General features: G+C 47.0%; 1 protein-coding gene across 1 annotated transcript in view; it reads right to left on the bottom strand.

The window, feature by feature from the left end:
- Positions 1-2347: 2347 nt before the first annotated feature.
- LOC142586158 (palmitoleoyl-protein carboxylesterase notum1-like) overlaps positions 2348-22765 on the bottom strand; it is a 62283-nt gene continuing 41865 nt past the window's right edge. The window contains exons 9-15 of the mRNA XM_075697411.1: positions 22568-22756; positions 21986-22086; positions 14622-14760; positions 13909-13956; positions 12482-12628; positions 3410-3564; positions 2348-2841 (exon numbers count right to left, since the gene is read on the bottom strand). Of these exons, the coding sequence (XP_075553526.1) occupies positions 2528-2841; positions 3410-3564; positions 12482-12628; positions 13909-13956; positions 14622-14760; positions 21986-22086; positions 22568-22756 (1093 nt within the window). The 3' untranslated portion in view covers positions 2348-2527. The remainder of the gene's footprint in view (positions 2842-3409; positions 3565-12481; positions 12629-13908; positions 13957-14621; positions 14761-21985; positions 22087-22567; positions 22757-22765) is intronic.

Raw genomic sequence — 22765 nt, 5'->3', positions numbered from 1 at the left:
AAGTCGCGAGAAAATGGGGCATTGCCCACTTCAAATAAAATAGTTAGCGCGCCCTGCGGTTGTAGCCTTCGCCAGCTTGGCGTTCAGGAAAAACAACAGCTGGAAAAGGCATTCGTATTGTCTAACGAGACCCGTGCGGTCAGCGTACGCATCAACATTTACACTAATTTATGGCTTTCCCGCACGTACAGTAAGGAAATCGTAAAGAAATACGTGATGGAATGGATTCCTGCCGCTCTTCATGTAGCACGCCTGCATCCTAGCTGAAACAGTGTCCCAATACGCGGATTCGGTTTCTTCCAACGTTGAGCTTACAGAGGCGTAACAGTGCCAGCCGACATAGATGAACCGGCCGAAGTGCATACCTTTTGGCGGTGAGGATTTTCCGTTAGAATGGCGGACTGTCCTCGTCGAATGCCCTGATAGTCAAGACTTGAGGCAGTATGAACGCAGTCGTCCACTTCATTAGAATACGCAGACAAGCATCATAGAAGCGAGCGACCACTCCACGAATCGACATACTGTCCTTCACGTGCTGCGAGCACTGTCAAGACTCAAGCCTGAATAGGAAGTACATAACGTGGTTGGCGTTGCTTCATCTTCACAATTTACTACACCTAAGCGAAAACGAAAAAAAGACGAGGGTTTCAAGTACAACGCCTTGCAATTCGCCACATAAAACGGCAGTTTGCCTACGCGGTGCACTTCATAGGCTACAGGCTGTTTTTTTTTAAACATTAATCGACCACATTCACTCTGTGACTCAAAGCATCAGTGCAGCGTCGGCAGTCATAACTTCGTGAAATACGGTCTTGAACAAGTTGGCAGCATAAATGCGGGCATCGATCAGGAAGATAGCAAATAGCGGACTGTAAAAGTGCTGGCTACCATGCGTCAAGCAGATCCCACTGGATAAATAAAAATTAATGCAAAAGCAAGAAAGAGCAATTTAAACTGGTATGTCAGTGCCAAAACTAATTGGATTATTCCAAATGAAGCTTCGAATGCGGGACATTCAGGAATAGGGCACCATAATAACACCGTGGTCTCCTATGTTTACTTGATGGCTGCAAGTCAAGTGAGCAAACATTCAGCCTTAGTTGCGCTTTTTTTTTGCACGAGATGTCTAGAACCATCATCGGAGGTTTACATAACCGGTCTTACCACAACCTTTTGTGACCCTACCTATGAGATGTGCAAATGAAGTTCCGACAGCTTTGACGAAAATTGCTGCTGTTACCTGCCGAGTAGTGGAAGGCGAGAACAAGAATGTTCGTCACCATCAAAAACCCTTGCGAAAGATTTCAAGCATTAATGCAGACATTAGAGTCCACCATGCTCAAGCGCAGTGGTACCGAAACTTATCTGAAAGACGTACTATGAGAACATGGATCAGGAGTCTTGGACATTGGGATACGAGAATGACAACTTGGGCAGGCCAGTGCTCATACGACATGTTATAAACAGAAGGTCACGAAAAATTTTTTATAAAGACGCCAGACATGCCCAATTGCTAAGTGCTTACCTATCCTTCTATTCTTACTTGTCGTCTTTCACGTTGTCTAAATCAGTTAGAAATACATCCAGAATTATAGTTACAAGTTTCATACAAGCCCCTTGACTACACTATATAAGCGCATCACCTTTCATCCTAGTCAAGAAATCTGTCAACACATGGCAGCTCTTGTCACACAACTCTGTCATTGGTGAGGGAAAGACAGTGCATAGAAGTCTACAGAAGTCGGCTGCCCGTTGGAGCCATACCTGTTGCGTCTTTCCAACCTGAAAGCATGTTGGTCAGTCAATTGGATTCACTTGGCGCTCGTCAGCCACTGAACGCTCTTGGCGCAGCTAAGAAACCGCGAGGAGAGCGATATTGCTTGTGTAAAGACGCACCATCACATTTCTCCCACGCCAATCCGTCAAACAAGAGACGCAGCATCAAATCCAATAGCAAAACTCCAAACTACGGTCAAACTGGAAGGCCTCCTGACGATCTAGCACCGCTGTAACAGTTAACACCGGAAGCTGGGAAATAATCCGCCATATCGTAAATGACCAGCCCTCAGCTCAGCTTCTGTTGCCTTCGTTCATAGCGCATCAGAGGCTGCGCTGTTTACCTGAAGCCGGTTGGCCAAGATCGGTTGTTCCGACCATGCGCTGACAGATCGACATGTCGCCGCTGCTGGCGCCAATCTCAGTGCCCAACACAGCATATGACAACACACCACAGCATATTCTGATGACTCCGATCCCCGCTGTGGGTTTAACGACGCCATACGAAGGGCCTTAAGGATGCGCACGCCACGTGAGCAGTGACAGTGCCAATCTGTTGGCACACAATGCTTGCACAGCCAAACGTGCGAAACGCGACTGGCAAACCTGTGTCGCAGCGCATGCTCAAGAGCAAGTCGTCAGTCAGCGGACTGCGAAATGGCTCTCATCGTGCGCGCTGCTTCGGTGCTCTTAAAGAGCGCAGCACTAGCTACGCTCCTGGAGCGCGGACCCTTCCGATTGGCCCGCGCGATCAGTCGGCGTGCAGCAGGGCGTCCGGCTCCATGGCTGCCAGCGCCGCCTGGTCGAGCCCCAGCGCAGCGGCGACGGCGGCCACGTCGAGTCCGAACGAGCGCAGTAGGTCGGAGAACCGTAGCTCGCGGCCGGTCATCGGATCCAGCATGCGCGGGCAGCGGCGGTTGCACTGTGGCCAAGCGCAGCTGTCCATGAGCCAATGTTGACAGAGGTCTTCGTGCAGCCGCCAACGGTGCTGGGCGTGCCGGCTGCCGGGCCGCTCGCGAGACCGACGCCTTGGCTCCTCGGGCCTCAGAGGCCCTGACGTGGCTGCTGCAAAAGACCAAGACGCCATTAAGCAAAGTGGCGGCGATGCGGGCTACATATTCCGACCGGTGGAAGCATGCGTTATTTTTTCTAGCAGGGTGGCATACGTAGACAGCGGGCGCTCGTGTTTTCTTGTAAACTGAGGGATAGTCCTGCCTGATAGAATTTTTTCGAAGGTTACTTCTTGCTGTATTTGCTGAGTGTGCTAACGAATAAAACTAGGCAATGAACCTGGGCCGGAAACTTGTTTGGGACCTACACCTGCTGCAATACAAAGAACACCAGCGGGAATGGAAGTGCGATGGTGGTGCGAGCATCCATTTTATATTCATATAAAGAAAACAAGTGAACGCGAGCACTTTTCTTTCGTAATGTTCTTTGGTCGTCCTGCATAGTTAAATGTAAAAAACTGGTTGACTGGTTGAGGAATTCGTTGTGGGTGCTCTGAAACGAAGAATAAGATGGGATATATAGGTGAATTATGTTGTTTTAAGACAAAGATCTAGCGAAATAACTAGCGAGGAACTACAGAAATATTGACTCCGTAGAAAGGATGAATACGTTGTCCACTTACAATATTCTCCTTTCCTTGCTTTCTTCAGGCCCTTTCTGTTGTGCCTGCAGTTCTTTCGTCTTGTCTTCATGTTTCGACGTCGTGTTTTAGTTTTTTGTGTATGGCCGTTCGTCATTACTGTCGCAGATACGTCTCCAAGTTTTCTGTGTAGAAAGCTGTAACGAAAGAATGCACGTCCGATATATGCGCAGGTAAATTATTGACAGTGTAGGCTGAAATACTCTGTTTTATTGAGTGTAGTAAGGAATCACGGCACGGACAAGGGTCTAATAAATCTCATTATGCTGGATGTCTATGGTAGACTTTGCCGCCATACAATATTTTAAAGCGGTGAAGCATCCGCAGTAATGTGGTAAAGCAAAAGGACGTTTTGACTTGTGTATGACCAGATCAGTTGGACGGGATACTGAGAGGACACGTAGCTATTATTGTAGAAATATTTCAACATTCCAGAGAACTTAAACGGCATGAACTACGGGTTGGTAAACAAAACATTACTTTCTTAATGCTAAGGTCGCATAAAACAAGGGGATAAATCGCGAGAGCCACGTCAGAAACAGCCTTCAATTGCTGCCAGTACAGTTATTAAGTGTCTCGGTGCTGGTACTGCGACCGGAGTTGGCGAGTGCGCGCAATATTATTAAGGAACACATACTGTGCCCCGTGACAGCGGCCCATTTCCACAATTGATATGCTTCAAGAAAATACATTGCGTATGTTTGACCGCGTAACATTACTCTATTACGGAAAAGCTAACTTTAGGAAACCGGCGTTATGCAACGTTTCTAGACACTTATCGCCTCACTTACCATTTCAATTATTGCTGGATAACTATAAAGGAAACGAGACGAACTTTAACCAGAACGTGCATCCGGAATGCTTCAGAAAGATAGTGATAACATATGTCATATTTGTCAGCAGCCAAAAGAACTTGAGCGCAACAGTGGGAACCTTAGCTTAGCGATGTATTTAAGGCGAAAGCCTTAAGTGTCACAAAACCAAAATAGTCTGGAAAACGCGGCGTGTGGTACAAAAGGTCATGCAAGTTTACCACACGCAAACACGCGCTCGTGCCACTGCTCCAGGTTACAGCTGGCTCCGATGCCACTCATCACGCAAAAAACGACATAATTAAGATATAGTTAATTCAGGCACAGGAACCCATGACCTGCAGTGGGAGTCGAACCCTCTAGCTTATGTGGAAGTCGAACCTACGACCTTTGGTGTCAAGGTGAAGTTAATGAAGGCACATATAATTGTTATAGAGTTAATTAATACACTCGAACCCTATACCTTTGGTGGGAGTCGAACCCACGACCATGGGTGTTAATTAGGGCGAAGTTAATTAAGGAACAGTAAATTAAAGTAGCGTAAATTAAGGCACTCGAACCTACGCCCTTTGATGGGAGAAAACAAGTAATAAGTAACAACGCATTCGAACGAGACTGGAAAATAATTTAATAAATGTCTCCTGAACAGACAGGCTTTCGTGTTCAACCTCTATATATATATATATATATATTGTGAGCGCGCCGCATGACCGACGCTTCTTCATCTTTACACATCATCATCACTTGGACAGATTCCTCATCTGTAATTATCATCACCAGGGTGGGCCAGTCCTGCTCTGGTGAGGGAATGCGTTACCGGTTCTGATCACCGGGGTCCAAACAGGCCGCACTCCAGGCCTGTTTATACAGTTTTATCAACACGCGGATTTTTTTTATTCCGGTGGAAAATTGCGCGGCACCGGGAATTGAACCACGGTTCTTTTTGCAAGCGAGGCGGATGCTATACCTGTGCGCCATCGCTACGCCACCATTAAGGGTTACGGACTGGATTCCAAGAGAAGGGAAGCGTAGCAGGGGGCGGCAGAAAGTTAGGTGGGCGGATAAAATTAAGAAGTTTGCAGGGATAACATGGCCACAATTAGCACATGACCGGGATAGCTGGAGAAGCATGAGAGAGGCCTTTGCCCTGCAGTGGGCGTAGACAGGCGGCGGCGGTGCTGCTGCTGCTGCTGCTGCTGCCGCCGCCGCCGCCGCCGCTGCTGCTGATGATTATGATTGGTGGAAAGTGTTTTTTGTTCCCGCGATCTCTCGCCCTTCTCACTGGAGCTCCGCTCGGGTCGCCGCATAGCACCTGTTGCCATGCTTGCTCAAGACAATCCGAGCCCGTCCGTTACTACCACCCCCTCACAGCCTTCGCCATCCGTCGTGGCCATCCACAACCGCCACCGTGACCCACCAGTCTTCGCTGATCTGCGGGGAGATGACGTCGACAAATGGCTCCAATACTACAACCTGGCAAGCAACTTCAATAAATAGGATAACTCACAGAACTTGCACAACGTGCCCTTCTAACTCACCAATGTCGAGACAACCTTCTTTTGGAACCATCAGCCTGATCTCCCCTACTGGGAAGCGTTCACGCAGCAAGTTTGTCAGATCTTCGGCGCTTCGGCTGTCTACACTGAGGTCGCAAGAAGCTCGGTGAGTGCGTTGTTTCCCGGGAAATCGTACATATCCTACATTGAGGATGTGCTAGTCTTGTGCAAACCTGTCCACGCCACCATCTCGCAGACCGACAGCATACGGCACATTTTTAAAGGCATAAACACCGTCCCGTTTAGCGCGCTCGCCAGACAAAATCCTGCCTCCATCTAAGATGTAACAGCCATTTGCCAGCACCTAGAGGAACTTCAATCTCTACGGCTATGCACGGAGAGGACAGATCTTCGTTTGCCTTAAGCAGTAGAATTCAGCACAATCATACGTGATATCGCTCGGGAGGAACTTCACGGGCGCTGCTGTTACTGTGCGCCAGAACCTGGCGTCGCCGCTTCTCCGACCGGCTTACGCGAGATAACCAAGCAAGAGATCGCCTCTGCGTCGCGTCCCACGTGCTCCGACGGCCCCTCCGCTCGACAGGTGCCAACATACGCCGACGTAGCGGCGCTCACTCCGGTCACCGCGGGGCCCCTCTACAAACGGACCACTATGTCCCTCTTGCTTCACTGTCGCCGCGAGTGCCTGTACAGCCTTACCACTTCGCTCCACTTACTGCTCGACCCATTTGCAATTACTGTGGCTACCGCGGGCATATCTCTTGGTTCTGTCGACGGCGTGAACCGGATGAGCAACGTGGGTATACATCTGAAGAGCGAACAGGCGTCCGTGCAGCAACGGGTTGCCAAAGAACCTCCTACCGCTCTTCATTTCACCGATCCCCCTCTCCTCCGTCCCCTACCAACACCCCTCTGAATTCTCGAGAATCTCGCCGCAGGTCGCCTTCTCCACGTCATCGTTCCGTATCACCTCTCCGACCTGCTTCTCACGTCTCTAGCGCTCACTCAGAAAACTCTCCGATGCAGTTTTAGGAGGGGAAACTGCATCCACCGGACAGCCTACAATTCCTCCAGAGCGACCGTCGAACTTGTCAGCGGTTGCGGAAGCTGCGCCCGTCGAAGCTTTCGTTGACACAGGTGCCGCCATTTCGATTATTCGGGCAGATTTTTTTCCTGATTCCTGAAAGTGATGGTGCCGTATCGCGGCCCGTCTCTTCGTGCAGCGACCAACGCCGTTCTTCGTCCCATCGCGCAATGTACAATTCGAGTATTCGTTCACGGAATACGTCATCACATTGCTTTTGCTGTGTCTCCCGAGTGTTCCCACGAAGTTATTGTAGGATGGGATTTCTTGTCTTCCGCGTCCGCTACTGTCTCTTGTCGTGAGCGACTCGTACGCGTGAATGCCACCGGTTACTCTCTTCCTGATTATGAAGAACGCATGCGCCTCGGCACCTTCTCCGATTATGTTCTTTGGCCATCAAGGGAAGAAATGATATGTGTCAATTCCAGTGCCATTGGAGATGACGACGTTCTCATTCTTCCCTACGATCATACGCTATCCGAAGGAATCCTCATTACTCCTGGCCTTGTTCGCTTCTCTCATGGCTCTGCATTCCTCACCGCGTTAAACCAAACTACCGATCCTCGACTGCTACCCCATGGATCAAGTGTCATTTGCGCTGTTGATACGCAGCCTAATGCAGTTGCTGCCCTTTCGACTGCACTACCAGAGTCAACCTCGTTGCCACTCCCTGCCTCGTTCACACCGCTGTCGGCAACCACAAGCCCTGATTTGACCCCAGCCCAGAGTCGCGATCTGCTTGCACTATTAGAAAAACACCGTCTTTGTTCGACATAAATTCGCCAGCCCTCGGTATGACGGCTTCTGCGACTCATCGCATACACTCTGACGGCTGCCGCATTGTTCGCCGGCGGCCATATCGCGTGTCTCATAAGGAGCGTGAAATCATCGACGGAAATGTATCGGACATGCTTCGACGGAATATGGAACGACCTTCCTCGAGCCTTTCGTCCCCTCCAGTTGTTCTAGTGCAGAAGAAAGACGGTAAAGTGCGTTTTTGTGTCGATTACCGTGACCTGAACAAAATCATGCGCAAGGATGTTTACCCTTTGCCACGCATCGACGACGCACTAGATTCTTTAAAGGGTGCCGATTATTTTCCTAGTCTTGATCTTAGATCCGCCTACTGGCAAATACCCATATCAGAGTTCGACAAGGAGAAAACCGCTTTTGACACCCCAGATGGGCTATATAATTTTAATGTGATGCCCTTTGGGCTCTGCAATGTGCCTGCCACCTTCGAATGCATGATAGATAATGTCTTGCGCGGCTTAAAATGAAAGACCTGCCTTTGCTTCTCAACGACATTGTAGTGTTTTCAATCACGTTCAAAGAACACATGCAGCGTCTTGAACAAGTGCTAACCTGCCTCGCAAACGCTGGCCTACAGCTCAACACGAAAATATGTACTTTCGCAGAAAGACAATCAAAGTTCTGGACCACTTAGCAAAGATAGCCCACCCCCGTGCCGTTCCATACTGCCGAGCTATTCTCGACCGCATACAAGGTTCTACTTCACCTCCGAACGCCCGACTCCGTCGACAACTTAAACGATTCAAGCTTCACGATGGCGCTTTGCATCGCTATATTTATCACGTCGATGGCAACAAATGCGTACCTATCATACCACGTTGTCTGCAACGTGAGGTGCTTGAAGCCTTTCATGATGATCTGACGGCAGGTCACCTCGTATACCGCAAGTCATACGACAGAATACGAAGTCTGTGCTCTTGGTCTGGCCTCTCTTCCGCCATAGCCAGGTACGTCGCATCATGCGCTCTTTGTCAACGCCGCTAACGACCTACGACTTCTCCTTCTGGTCCTTTGCAACCTCTTCCTTGTCCCTCTTCGCCTTTCGAGGTCGTCGGAATAGACTAGTACGGTCGTCTTCCCAAGACCTCTAATGGCAATCGCTGGATTGTTACTGTCGTACACCATCTGACACGCTAGGTCGATACAGCCTGTACGCCATCTGGGAGTGCCGCTGAAGTCGCCGATTTATTTCTACACAACATCCTCTTACGTCACGGCGCTCCGTGTGTTCTCCTCAGCGACCGCGGCAAAGCTTTCCTCTCGTCTTTTCTTGCCGAAGTTCTGCGCGCCTCAAACACTGTTCACAATACCACTTCGAGTTACCACCCGCAGAATAAGGGTTTGACAGAGCGTTTTCGTCGTACTCTATCGGATATAGTTGCAATGTACATCGGCTCCGACCGCGCCCACTGGAATGCATTCGTGCCGTTTCTGACATTTGCTTACGATCAGTTGTACTTCACACCACCGGATTTTTTTCCATTTTTAATCGTCTATGGCCGCCCACCAAGTTTCATCCTCCATGTCTCGTTTCTTACGGCTCCCGTGTCCTCCGCAACGCCCTTCTCCGAACATTTTTTGTCTTGCTTCAAAAAGTGCCGTCATCTGACCGCATTAACACCGACAACGCTCAGGATGTGCGGAAGCATCGCTACGACTCGACTCACCGTGTTCTCACTTTGACCCTGGTGACGAAGTTATTCTATGGGCTCCTCTGCGAATTCCCGGTATATGCGAAAAATTCGCGAGTCGTTTTATTGGACCCTACACGGTCATTGAGTAGACATCTCCGGTTATTTACCGCGTCTCATTCCTTAGACTTTCTTCCGACCACCGTTGCCGTGGTACAGAAATTGTTCATGTATCGCGCTTAAAACCGTACACTCGCCGCGTTTCATCATAATGCCGCGCGACCAGGCGGCCGCTTCCACCGCGGGAGGGAATTAGTTTGAGCGCCACCCGTGACCGACTGTTCATCTCTACGCATCATCATCCCTTGCACAAATTCCTCATCTGTAATTATCATCATCAGCCGCACAGCTTGTTCTTCGTCGTAGCTCGCGCTCGGATGGATGAAACGGTTCTTCATATGTATATATACCTGTATATAAAAGTAGAACTATTGCAATGTCGAAAATGCATGCGAAACACCGCATAAAATTAAAAATGACATGATAGTTGCTTCAATCCACCGAGGTTGAAGATGTCACTGGTAAATAGCATAGTGGACTTTGAAGGAATTTGGAAACTGGCACCATTCTTGAAAATAAGTGCTGTCGAAATTGGGTAAAATTTCACTGTTGTTCCACTTCTTTTGATTTTTTAAGGAAAGTGCCTTTTCATTCATTTAAGTTCAAAAGTATATCCACACCAATGCACTTAATCGCACCCCTTGGGAACGCACATCTCGAAGCTGGCTCTTCAGTGAATTCGTTCCAAGTGGATATTACTTGCGAATAATGCTACTACAAATCGCAAGTACTAATATCTGCAGTGATGTAATTCGTTCAAATGTAAATTAGCAGCATTTCGGTAATTCGGCATTTATGCATTTTCATTTTTCACACAAAATATGTCCACCTTTTAGAGTAATCGATCTCAACAAGTAAAACGAAACCCCGTGCCTGTGGTGGTTTAAGTACTTGTGTTAGTTTAACGAAACGCCCTTTGCAATGGGAATGTCAAAACTTTACTAATGCTAACGAGCTTGCTTTTATTATTTCTTTTTGTAGTGACGCTGATCAGGCAACAGATATATTAGATGAGGTAGAATTTCAAGAAGCTGGGTGTGGTAACGTCCTCGTTCAAATGTCATGTGTTCCACGTAACTTGTGCCAAAATTTCAAAAATATATATATGCGAGTATACATTGTTGGATAGACCCAATATAATGATATTTGCCGTCGCCTCGGGGAAGTCAGAATATCCTTTCTCTCTCACCTAGCTATATTATTCATTATTATTAATTATTCAACTCCTCAAATATTACAATGTGTATTCGAAACGTTCGGGGGCCGTTTGCTTATATTGAATTTATTCGCGGACCAGAACAAAGTCGTACACCTACAGCGCCATCTGTTTGCTTCTGAAGGCACTGAAGTTATTGTTTTAATTGAGCTGTCATCTGCTTGTCGGCTAAAGCAGAAAACAATGTTTGCGAAAATCGTTGCTCCCGCCAGTTGCGCAGTGTGTGCTGTGATTCCATTTTTTTGTGCGCAGAGGGATCATCAGCTGCCGAAATTCATCGAGGGTTGTGCTCAGTTAATGCACCTTAGTGAAGGAAAGCTTAGACAGCGGTGTCGATGCTTCAGAAATGGCCGCACAGATGTGCATGCTGAAGAGCGGAGTAGTGAGCCCAGTATCCAGACCAAGGAAATTGTTCAACAAGTGAAACGAAAGAACTCGAATTTGATCGACGACTGACGATTAGTGCTATGGCTAATGAATTTCTTCCTTCCAGACGGCGCACTAATTAGACTAACAGAAAAGCTCGAATATCACAAATTTTGTGTAATGTGGGCAGCGAAAATGCATACTCACCAACACAAAGAGCAAGGAATGTCATCTGAATGATAGTTCTCGCGCCGCTATCGACAAGACGGATATGACTTGTGTTACTACATTGCCACGGGTGACGAAAAATGCATATCTTACACCAACGCATAAACAAACTAACCGTCAATACAGCAGTCCCATTCTCCTTCACCATAAACATAAAAAAGTCGTACAGTTTCCTCACTAGAGTCGGAAAATGATGGCTACCATTTTCTGGGATGAGAAGGTCCTTCTTATGGTTGATTTCATAGAAAGTTTCACAAGAATTACAGCAGACGTGTAGAGCGAAACGCACATCAAACTGAGACGCGCGATTGAAAATCAACGGAGCGGGAAACTTTCGTGCGGAATAGCCCTCCTTCATGACAACGCGTGTCCTCACACCACTGCCTGAACCAGGAGAGAATATTCAAGATTTTGGCAGAGGACTTTTTGATCACCCATCCTAGAGGGCTGAACTTGCACAGAGCGAGTATTTCCTCTTCTTGCACCTGAAACAGTTGATTGGTGGACAACAGTTTAAAGGAGACAAGGAACTCAAGACAGCCGTTGTCAACTGGTTCGATTATCAGGCAGCGAACCTCTGTGCAGAGGGACTAATAAAGCTGGTGCAGCGTTACGAAAATTGCTTAGAAGTTAACGGCAATTATGTGAAAAGCGAAGTAGGTTTCTTGTGAAGCTAAAATCATCAATACTATTACTAACGAATATGCTTTTTTATGACCAAATGTCCCTTACGTTTAAAATATGCCTAGTATATTCATAGCAAGTGTCAATGGGAAAATGGGAGACCATCGTGAAAAAATTCCCGTTCGAGCTTTTTGTTGCTCAACAAGCGCTACATAAACATTTTTTCCAAACCTGAAGGAAAGCCCGCGAAACACGATAAAGTGCGGCGCGACACTTTTGCTCTGAATATTTGAGGTGCAAAGTCAAGATAATATCTAATTATCTGTTTAGGCGGAACACAAAATAGTCTGGCTAGATCCAAACGACCGCAGACAACGTTACCTTGGTTCTGTTCAGCTACATGGCATTTGCAGATTTTTATATTCGGCCACAAGGTTACATGGGCAACATGGTATATGAACCTTATTAGAGCTTGCATGATTGGTGGTGGAAGAAAAGGTTACCATCTAGGCCATATTGTGTTTATGGGGTGAACAATTCCTTGAGATACTGAACTTAGAGCTAATTTTGGATTCGGCGTATATGCCCTCGGGAACTACAAGATGCTGAACCGCGAGGTCATGTACACAGGGCACTCTCTCACCTCGTCTCATTCTCTCTAGCCGGGAGCCGGTCATAAAGGTTGTGATTCGAGTGGTGCTCATGGTGGTTGTGTTCATGTTTCTGTAGTTCCCAGCAGCGCAGGGCCTGAGGCAGAGATATTCCGCAGATTTCGATCGCCTGCCAGTTTCTGAAAAAATAAAATAAAAATGCGACGGTGAAATGGGCAACGAGCTGGTTGCCATAAAAGAAAGAACCTTCGCTGATATGTGTCAATCTAAGCACCTCAACATATTTAAGATAGCGAAACTTTATAATTGACTTTTCGGGGTTAAGGGCTTTCGTGATACTAGGGGTCCGTTTTGCCACTTTCCGAAATCTAGCCTACTTTGCAAACGCTCCAATATGCCAGCTGCTATTCCCTCTCTATTCAAGGGCGTTTTCATATGCTTCGCTATGCCGGAGCTTGGTGCGCCGTTAGTCTGCGGCATATCCGTCACGTGATCCTTCATTCTGCGCCGCTTCTACCTACGCCGGCGTTTGGCGGTGTGTTCTAACAACCTCGTAGCTCTGCGCAGCTCGCTATTTCTAGTGATACATCATCACCGACGCCCTGATCATACAGCCACCTCGATGCAGGCTGTGCTTCTGACTGCTTCTTCATTTACAGTTTTGCAATAACCACGCCGTCAGCCTTTCACGGCCACAGCCATACAAACTCCTAGCTGGCCACCAACGCGGAGCAGGCAATACCCGACTCGAGAAACGAGAATGACGGATTACTGCATAAAATAGGCAGCGGAAAGAAGTTTTCGTCTATCCGGATGAGGTATACACAAGGTGACGTTTTTATTATGATCATCGATAACTACGTGTCCAACCAAATTCGGGGCTTTGCAAAGTATTACTCGATTAACACTTGATACCACCGGGCCATCGTATGAAAAACCGCTGAGGAACTCCCCTAAACGCTTCACTGTAAAAATAAACTGAGCCCTTTCTCAATACCACTCAGCTACTCGCGAATACAGTTCATCTACATCCATTCCATCATGGCCTTTAAACGTGCAACTAAATCTAAGTATACGGGTGTTTACGCATTTCGATGGTGGCGAAACGCGAAAACACCCGTTGTACTTAGGTTTAGGTGCACGTTAAAGAACTCCGGGTGGTCCAAATTTCCGGAGTCCCCACTAAGGCGTGCCACATAACTATATCGTGGTTTTGGCACGTAAAACACGATAATTCCTTTTAAAAGCCTCAAATGGGTCCTTCAGCATAAACTCAGCTGTGCGTTTCAATTTCCAGTTGCAAACAAGTGAACATTGGTGTTCAGGAAATACACGAAGAATGTGTCGAGGGCGAGGGTAATCAACAGGTGCTTTCAAAGAAATTTAGCTTGAATTCTGCTAAAGTTGCGTCTGTATGTTTTCGGAACCAAATGCACCCTGACGAGGGGAATAAACTTACCTTTTAGTGAGAATCTCGTGTGAAATACAAGACGGTGCGAATAAAGCCCTGAAAAGAGAGTAGGATTGCTGCATTTTCATGAGCAGTTGCAAAATGTGGTAGGTAAATATGATTGTTCATTGAGATACGAGTCAACAGAACAGACATCGTAAGTTACGGCTTGGTACTAGATATAATATGAATAACTCTCAAGCGCCATCTTTGTTAGGCATCATTATTTAAGGAATTTTAAAGCAACGCTTTCGCACTAAGACTGTTTGACGGCGCTGCTATTCCGTGCGCTGCTATTCGTGGGCTTTCTGTTTGTAGGAAAAAGTAAACACGCGATGTGTACGTTGCTGGAAACACGTCGTTTTAACGCGTGTTATGAATCTCTGCCACCGCGCAATAGATGTTTTGAAAATTAGAGCAACAGTCTTTCTGAGAAACTCATATGAGTTTCATTTCTAGCTTCGTGCTACATTCGTGTCGACTACAATTTTCCCTGTCATAACTATTAAAAAAGTTAGATAACATGTACTGAATAAATAACTATATTCCAGGGAATAATAATTATTCGCGCTTCCTCTACAAGGCCCTGAACAACCTGCACTTGGTCTTATTCATGTAGAATAACCCACGTTTTTTAAATCTTGGTGCCTTACAGCTGAGCACTCAGTATATTGTTTCAGAGCATGGTATTGATATGTGGAATGTAATGAAGTTGAGCTTACGTCACATTCATGAGAGTGCTACGAAGCTTGCTGCCCAAGGCATGAATGTAGTCCCAGTGGGCCTTGCTTGAAGGGGCAGCGACATTGTTCACAGCCATCTGTGCTTCGTCAAACACCCACTGAAATACAAATGTTGGTGCTGCAAAAGGAATACGAGAAAAGAGAAACGTGTCATTTCTGCCTTCTGGTCAAAGTTCTGTATAAGTAAGGTTTGTACTAAGGTAGGCTCGCCACAGGTTCTTAGTTTTTAACAGACATAGACGAACAGTAAATCGCACGAACACGAGCGCTGTGTTTGCGTGATTTAGTTTTCGTCACTCTCTCAGCAAGTGAGCTCGCTGCCTTTGCAATGATAATTGTAACCGACTCACCCACCAATACCTGCTGACCAAGTTCGTTTATTTTACTTGAGTCCATTTTTTTACCATTCCTTGACATTTTTTGCATTTTAGAATTCACCTAGCGGTAGGTAGGTAGGTTCCTGCCTCGCCTCGTTTGTGGCTTTTTCAACAAAAATATTACATGTCCGAGGTTGTAATCAAACCAGCGTACCCTTTAGGTACCAAAGGCATCCATGGCATCAGTGACAGTGCGCCACCTTTAAAATCAAGGCAGTTTCCTCAGCGCACAAAATTCGGGATCACCCAAAGTGGTATCGAAATAGGCTATAACGTTACATTTCCGCTGTGCGATAACGGAGTCATGCCATCGTCGTTGCCATCATAGCCATCGTGCGATCCTCTTGCCAGTCTCTATCTACCTTGTAGCGCTGGCTATGCCTGTAACGTCTTGATTTCTTAAGCAGACGCGTTGCACCAATGGTGGTATTTTGCGAAGCCTCAGTCATACTCGAGAATCAGGTACCTGAAGAATGCCTCGCTTAGCCTTGATTCGCACAATACGTGGGATCAGCATTCATTTTTATGCGAAAGCATCAAATGAGTCCCTGAGCGAAAAAATCGACTTCGTCTGCAGCAGCGAAACTGCACTTAAGAATTCCCTTTGGCTGGGGCGCCGTGCCATGAGCGCACTTTGACGGAGCAGAGCGGTAGAATCGGAACGCCTGCTGCCGCCCTAGCGCACCAGGAGTTTGAAGGGAGAGGGCATCGCCGCGACACCACGTCACCTGCGCACCTCGACGGCGCAGCTAGGGCAGCGCGACGCAGAACGTCTTCGATATGCAGTGAAGTGTGACTACGAACGCCAGCGTCTGTTGGCTCGAAAACATCGAGCGTAGTCGGCGGCGAGTATCGGTGATGAGCCCCGAGGAACGTATAGTGAACAGTTAGCACAGAAATGCAAAGTGCAGATGCGTCGATGCGATGCAGTGAGACGGCAGCGGATCTGCAAAACTCGATAACATACCCCGCAGAAAAACTCGAAGGACCACTCAGTGGAGTTCAATTAGACGTTAATGCGTTCACATTCAGAACTCATAAGAAGTGCTTGGGTGTCCTCGGATTTCTTTTTATTGCGGTGCACATGTAGCAAATAGTTAACACATATATTTCGCGTGACAGCGCCCTTCCTGTGCACTTTCTTGTATATGTGTTTGTGTTACACTAGCGCACGTACAATGAACTATATTCTTTTATAGACAAAAACCCTTCCTTCAATTTCGTTTTTGCGACAACCCCACGGCATCGGTGCGCAGCCTGCTCCACATTACATCTTGCGTGCGCACTCAAAGCCATCACTCAAATAGAACATCATAAATGATAAACTTATCGTTACACATAAAGACACATTAGGTGTGGATGTGTTTCGTAGATCAGCAGAGCAAGATAGTTATGTATCAAACAGATTTTTTTAGAACGCGCAGGTACGAAAACCTGTTTTCGTGCATTGTTCTGCAATTAGTCGCAGTAAAAGTTTCGGTAGTGCTCTCACTGATCCCTAAGGTAGAGCGTAATAGATCGCAGCATTCAAGTTGACTTGCAGCTCTAGCACTTGACTAGAATTCAATGCAGTTATATTAAATGCCTGTATGGTAGGCGACTGCTACAGTGAAGCTGTGGCCATGCTGCGGAATGCTGTTTCATCTCCTAAATGTTTATTTTAGAGCGGAGTTCTCAGGCGGCTGTTTGTGCGTGGAGCGTCGCCATCCCTCTGCTTAACCACGCGAACGCATTCGTGCCACTGCTTGCGCGTTCACCGCCATCGTCTTACGCAGCTGGCTGTGATGCTGCTCATCATGTCAGCGTTCCCATACTGCCCCTCCCTCTGCCAAGGCGCTGACGGGACTGGCCCACTGTAAAGTCGGTGCGGTGACTTCGGTCTCGAATACTTTGCTTGAATATATCGCGAAACGAAAACACGTATACAGCTTCGCTCATATTTCGCATTAAGTAGTGTCGTAATCGTCGCACATTTGTTCTTCATGTTAAACAGCACGTGATCTCGCCAAAGCAACTACAGAACTGTAGAGGCATATAAAACGTTTCAACTCCTACTTCAGGTAATATGACGCAGAACATAACTCGCTCAGAAACCGCTTCACAAATTGCGAGAGAAGTTTCGAATTTGGATCCAATTGTTCATCTGCATGATATTCTATAAAAGTAGATTGCACCTATCATGCTTCGACGTCCGAGACCCTCACGAACAGCTAGCCGTTAACACGGTTAGGGACGCTGGGATTATTCCGTTAGCGGCATTCACGGCCATTTTTCGCCCCACTCTCTCCACACAGAATATGCTTCGTGCCACTATTTTATCGATCACTGCCACTGAATGCACTTAGGGATCAATACGACTAAAGTTCATTAAGAATTCATCGGACTTGTCTACTCTTCGAGCTGCTATTTTACTGGAAGCTTTCGCCCCTCACGATTATCGTGACACTGCACATATCGGTCTGTTTTATGTCCTCGTCTTGCAGGCGTCGAAATGCGGTGCCCTGATCCTATAGTTAAAACGAGTCTATGAAAATTTTTCTATATTTGCCAGATGTACGCATTTCTGTCACACTTTTGAAGCAATTTGAACACGTTGTTGCATGGCCCTAATTCAAAGTCGAAGTGCTGTAACCCACAAAATCCACTGCGGCGCTTAATGTTTTGCGTCGCTTTCCGCCATACGCCGAGTGCGAGCTGCGGAAGAACACAACCACTAATCGCCGGGCTTGTCAGTCGGAAAGCAGAATGGTGTGACCAGACTAACATAAAGGGGGCTTAATAAATAACGCACACACGCTTCTTTGCGTACGCAAAGCCCCACACCCTGCTTGAGATTTTTTGTGCTCAATTCGCTTCACTTGGTATTGGGGGCGAGGACTTACGGAGTCGCCATCTGTCGGAAGCGGCGCCCTTGCATAGTCTGAGGTATCACGCGGCGCGCTCCTCGCAAGTTTTGCTTACGGCGCTCAATAAGGACACCACGCGGCAGCCCTCCAGGGCATTTCTGTAAGTACTCTCAAAACGAGGGAAGTTTTTACCTGTCGAAATAATTATCTTGGGCAAACTGAAAGCACAGAATGGTTTACAGACGCTATGTCTTTACCGAATACGTTCAGTGAACGCCCCTGGACGCGGTCGCCGCGATGGAGTTTCCCAAACTGGCTTCTTGCCTGAAAGGTAGGAAAACGCTTTCAGAAAACTATGTGATATATGTTCTCATAGTGGGCTGTCTGTGTAACTAAGTGGAGTATAACAGAATGAGGCCACAACGCAGCGATCGCATGTCTTCGCATGGCCGACTGCGCGTCTGCATCCATGTACGCGCACAATGTTTCCCTCTCGATGTGAACGCGTTTTCGCATCGTGCTCCGAGCTCTAGGCCGCAGCGTATGAGCATTTGACAGCACACAAGCAACCAATGTTGCGCGGAAACTATCAGAGCTGTTCAAAAATAATTTCGTTATAACTAAGGACTTTGAGACCTACCTGGACGACTTGCAATTGAGATGTCCCGTCACGATGATTGAATCTTCTTGTTTTTTCTAAGGTCTTGGACGTTTAAATACCATTATTTTTCAAGTTGCCTCGCACTGTAGGTTTATCGGTCTTCTTAGCGAGCAATTACCCGCTGCTTCGTTTATTTATTCCAGCACATTTCCTTGGTGCTACACAAGCGTGATCATATGTCATGCCTATTTTTATGTGCTTTTTGTGGTTCCCTTTCCATTACTGTGAACTTACTAGCATCTAGCATCAACAAGTTCATAGGCCAAAACTTAGTGACATTAGCCGGGCAGCGCGCGCGGACCGAGCGTCTCAGAGCGCGCTTTCTGCTACTCACTGAACATCGCAGCTCCGAGGCCGTATTAGAAATCTCCCTCGCGTTTGTGCTTGCTGCACACTCGAGTTGTAGCCGATGCCTGTCTGCCGGTTCTAAGTTTCGCGAGCCTAGCTTCCCGCAGCTTCTCATCCTACGTCTCCGTTGTGTACGTCCGGCATTGCAGCACCGAGCAGTAGCCTACCATGTTGCACGCCTCCAAAGGCGGCCACTACCTACTATAGTGCTTTCAAATGTTGTCAAGGAGAGACCCAAGGCGGGAAATCCTCACCGCTCAATCAGAACCGCAGCACAGGTGGGTGTTTAAACTTTCGTTTTCAGCTTGCTTCGGCGCTTCCGAAGCACCCTACGTGGCCGCTGTGTCCACGTGATTCCTCATGCCACGTCACGCCGACGGTGGCGCCAGCTTTTCCACTGGTGGAGATAGCCCCTGCTACTGTTTTGCGTTCTTCGTGTGCCCGGCTGTCCACGTTCCCTAATTCTGGGTGCACAAAACCTAGAACTGTCTAATGACCACCAAGAATAACGAAATAGGCGGACAAACCGACAGCTAGCAAATGAATACTTGTAAGCGCAGTTTCAAGACGGAACAAGAGAAAACATTGACGCACGGGACAAGCGCTACTCGCAGCTAAAATAAAGAAAAGGTCTCATGCGTCGATGTCTTCTCTTGTCACGTTCTGAAACTGCGCTTTCCAGTATTCACTTGTTAGCATGAAGCGAGGGCGCTATAACGTAAAACTATAACATAATTTTCTATTCTAAGTCTGCAATCAGCCCTACACGATTGGTCAAAAACTTTTTCCGACACCCCCCCCCCCCACTTCACCTGTCTGTCACGCGACGTCACAAGAACCGCGATAGCTCCCCATCTGATATGACGTGTCGACACTCATTATGCATGATTTGACCGAACAAAATAAAAATAGTTATTTCTGATTCGACGCCTTTTCTCCGTTATCCCTCGGCTATTGGTTAAAAGATTTTGGGCTGCACCCACTTCACCTGCTTGTCACGCGACGGTACAAAAGCGTAAAGATTCACCGCATCAAAGTGAAGTGTCAACGTTAAAGATGCAGTAATATGCCGAACAGAACTGAATGCTTTTCTGAATAGCCGCAGGCTGCCCCGTTCCGAAAGGAATAATATATAGCTTCCGCCGATCGCCAGACACTGGTTACTAGCGCCTGCCGGAGAGCATGGGTTTATTTTTGTATAATAAATCTTTCTGCATGGCCGAATAACGTATTAGAGCACTTTCAGCACGTTTACGACCTCGTTCTGCCAATTCTTCATTGCTGAGGATTCTTTTTAGCGTAATTCTTAAGCGTCCGTTGCATGGCGCCACGATTTTCGACTAGCCACCGCAAGCTAAGTGAGGGAAAGCGGACCAATCGCAGACGCCGGCACCACCCTCTTCATCCGGTTATCGATTTTCAGTGCAGTAGGTGGTCCTATCGAATCCCTCTGCACTTGAGCGTGCTCTTCGCATCTTGTCAGCCAATTAGATAAGACAAGCCGCTCAGTGTAGGCAATGTTATTTATTTTTCAAGCAAACAAAAGTGACCTCCTACGAACGAGGGGAAGGTTTGATTGGTCTTGACAACCCTGCGGGTGACCGCCCGATGCTTGCGTCCGCAGTTACGCAAAGTAGACGCAAGAAGATTGGAATAAAAACATGTTGGAATAGTTTTACATTATAGGGCCCTTACTAACCTAGCAACGAATTCTGTTACCCGTTGCTCTCGAGCAGCGGAACTAAAATGGCAACAAAGTCCGTTCCGAAAGGAATAATATATAGCGGCCACGTCGGGTGCTTCGGAAGCGCCGAAGCAAGCTGAAAACGAAAGTTTAAACACCCACCTGTGCTGCGGTTCTGATTGAGCGGTGAGGATTTCCCGCCTTGGGTCTCTCTTGACAACATTTGAAAGCACTATAGTAGGTAGTGGCCGCCTTTGGTGGCGTGCATCACGCGCATGTACCGGAAATATACTAGTGTTCCTGTATGCGGCCCTCGCAACTATTATCTGTACACCACTCGCACCGTTATCCACGTAGTACTGCCACTGAAAGCACAATTGCTTAGCAGAGAAGCCAACTCGAAGGTCTCCGCGTCATAATTGTGTTTATTTCAGCGCAGCCGATAACATGGCTTTGCGTTCGTGCTGTTCACATGTGAGAACAGTCTTGGCATACTATTCGCAATACAGTTTCAACCCATACAATTTTCGCTGGTGCTATAATTTAACAAGCCAAAACTACCCATATGGGGCGTGGCAACTAGCGACACGCACAAACGTAATATATTTCTCTGTAGTATACTGGTACGCTTGCCGAAAAATTTAGTACACAGATGGTGATTTCAAGCTTCTTCTAAATTTACGTTGGCGAAATTAACCAAAATACTCTGCAAGTATTAGTGCGGAAAACCAACAAGAACGCCAAAATCATCGTCAAGCGAAAGGTAGTTCCGTTTCCTGTTTCCTATGAAATTTTCCCAGCGTGTCAATGGGCTAGGAATGTTTCCCTGTGAATTCTAGAAAGTCCTTACAGACAGCTTCTGAATTTATGGCCTTAAACTTACTGTCGGCAACATTCAAAAACTTTTCACAGACTTAAATAATTTGTACGACCTCTTTTTTTCTATAAACGTTACATAGACTGCACCAATCAGGAATGCACAAGTCTAAAGGAAAGCTAAAGATGTTTGATTGACTGCACTATATTCCAATCAAACGCTGGTTTCAAGGCGTTCAAATATATATGAAAAAACAATTAGTGACAACCGTACCTTAATAATGTAATAACCTTGGAGTGTTAAGCACGGGATAGTGTTCTGGTAGCGTTTTGTCTGGCTGCTAAACACTGCAGCATAAGATAGCGGTCTCTTACGTAACTCTGCTTCATAGGGAATAATACAACTATAAATAATAGAACTGTAGCCATGAGGTAGGGTGCTGCAGTCTTGCGTGTTGATGCTTATTGTTTTACCCTGACACGCAAGGTTGGACCTATATGCTTACGTAATGAGATATTTCGCGAATTTGATGTAAATATTTTCGCACGTGTTCCTCCGAAGTTCAATATAACAGCGAGTTATCAGCGTCTCGGGAGACAAAAGTACCAACCTTTGAGAGTAGGGTATATCCTGTAGCCAAAATAGCATCTCCATTGTTCATAATCAGAGTATAGTGGCCTACAGCGGTCTGGAACTTGGCCGTTCCACAACCTGAAAAAGAGAAAAGAAAGAGATAATCTGATCACTGGCGGCACGATTCGCTCGAGTCACAGAATGACGAGGTTTGAGGCCGCTAATCAACATTGTATGGTATCAGAGAAAATGTAAGTGCGGGCCACTAATTACTTCTGAGAACACGAGACACCTTGAAATTCCTTTTAAGGCACGTTGTGTAATTTCTTGATTTTACATTGCACCACGGGAAAGTGAGGTCGGTGTTCCGAGAATTTAAACTACGACCTAGCGATTTTTTGCAAGCGAATAGCATTTTGTTTTTCGTGATCTAATGATGCAACATGCCGAAGCAACACACACCTGCTTCTACATAGAATGACGCCTACGCATCGTGTAAATACTGTACAGATTCAATGGCATAAACTGTTCCTCAAAATTTACGTCTTGTTAAATAGAGATACAAGCTGCCTGAGGAAAGTGCAGTCTAGTGGAATTTGACGCTGCCATGGGTGCTCACCTGATGCCACGCTTGATAGTTTCCACAGGTGCGCATGAGTAAGGTTCCAGGCATTCCCTTGCTTCGAAGGGATCGTTATCGAGAAACCATCCTGAGTCTACCACACCGCGGACTTTGACTTTTGAGCCGAGGGACGCCAGCAGATCGGCGATCCTGTCCACGTTCAGCAGAACGCCTGCGCCACCAGCACTGCACAGG

Source organism: Dermacentor variabilis, chromosome 6 (assembly GCF_050947875.1).
Source record: "Dermacentor variabilis isolate Ectoservices chromosome 6, ASM5094787v1, whole genome shotgun sequence".
Taxonomy (NCBI): domain Eukaryota; kingdom Metazoa; phylum Arthropoda; class Arachnida; order Ixodida; family Ixodidae; genus Dermacentor; species Dermacentor variabilis.
This window is presented reverse-complemented; position numbering and strand designations above follow the sequence as displayed.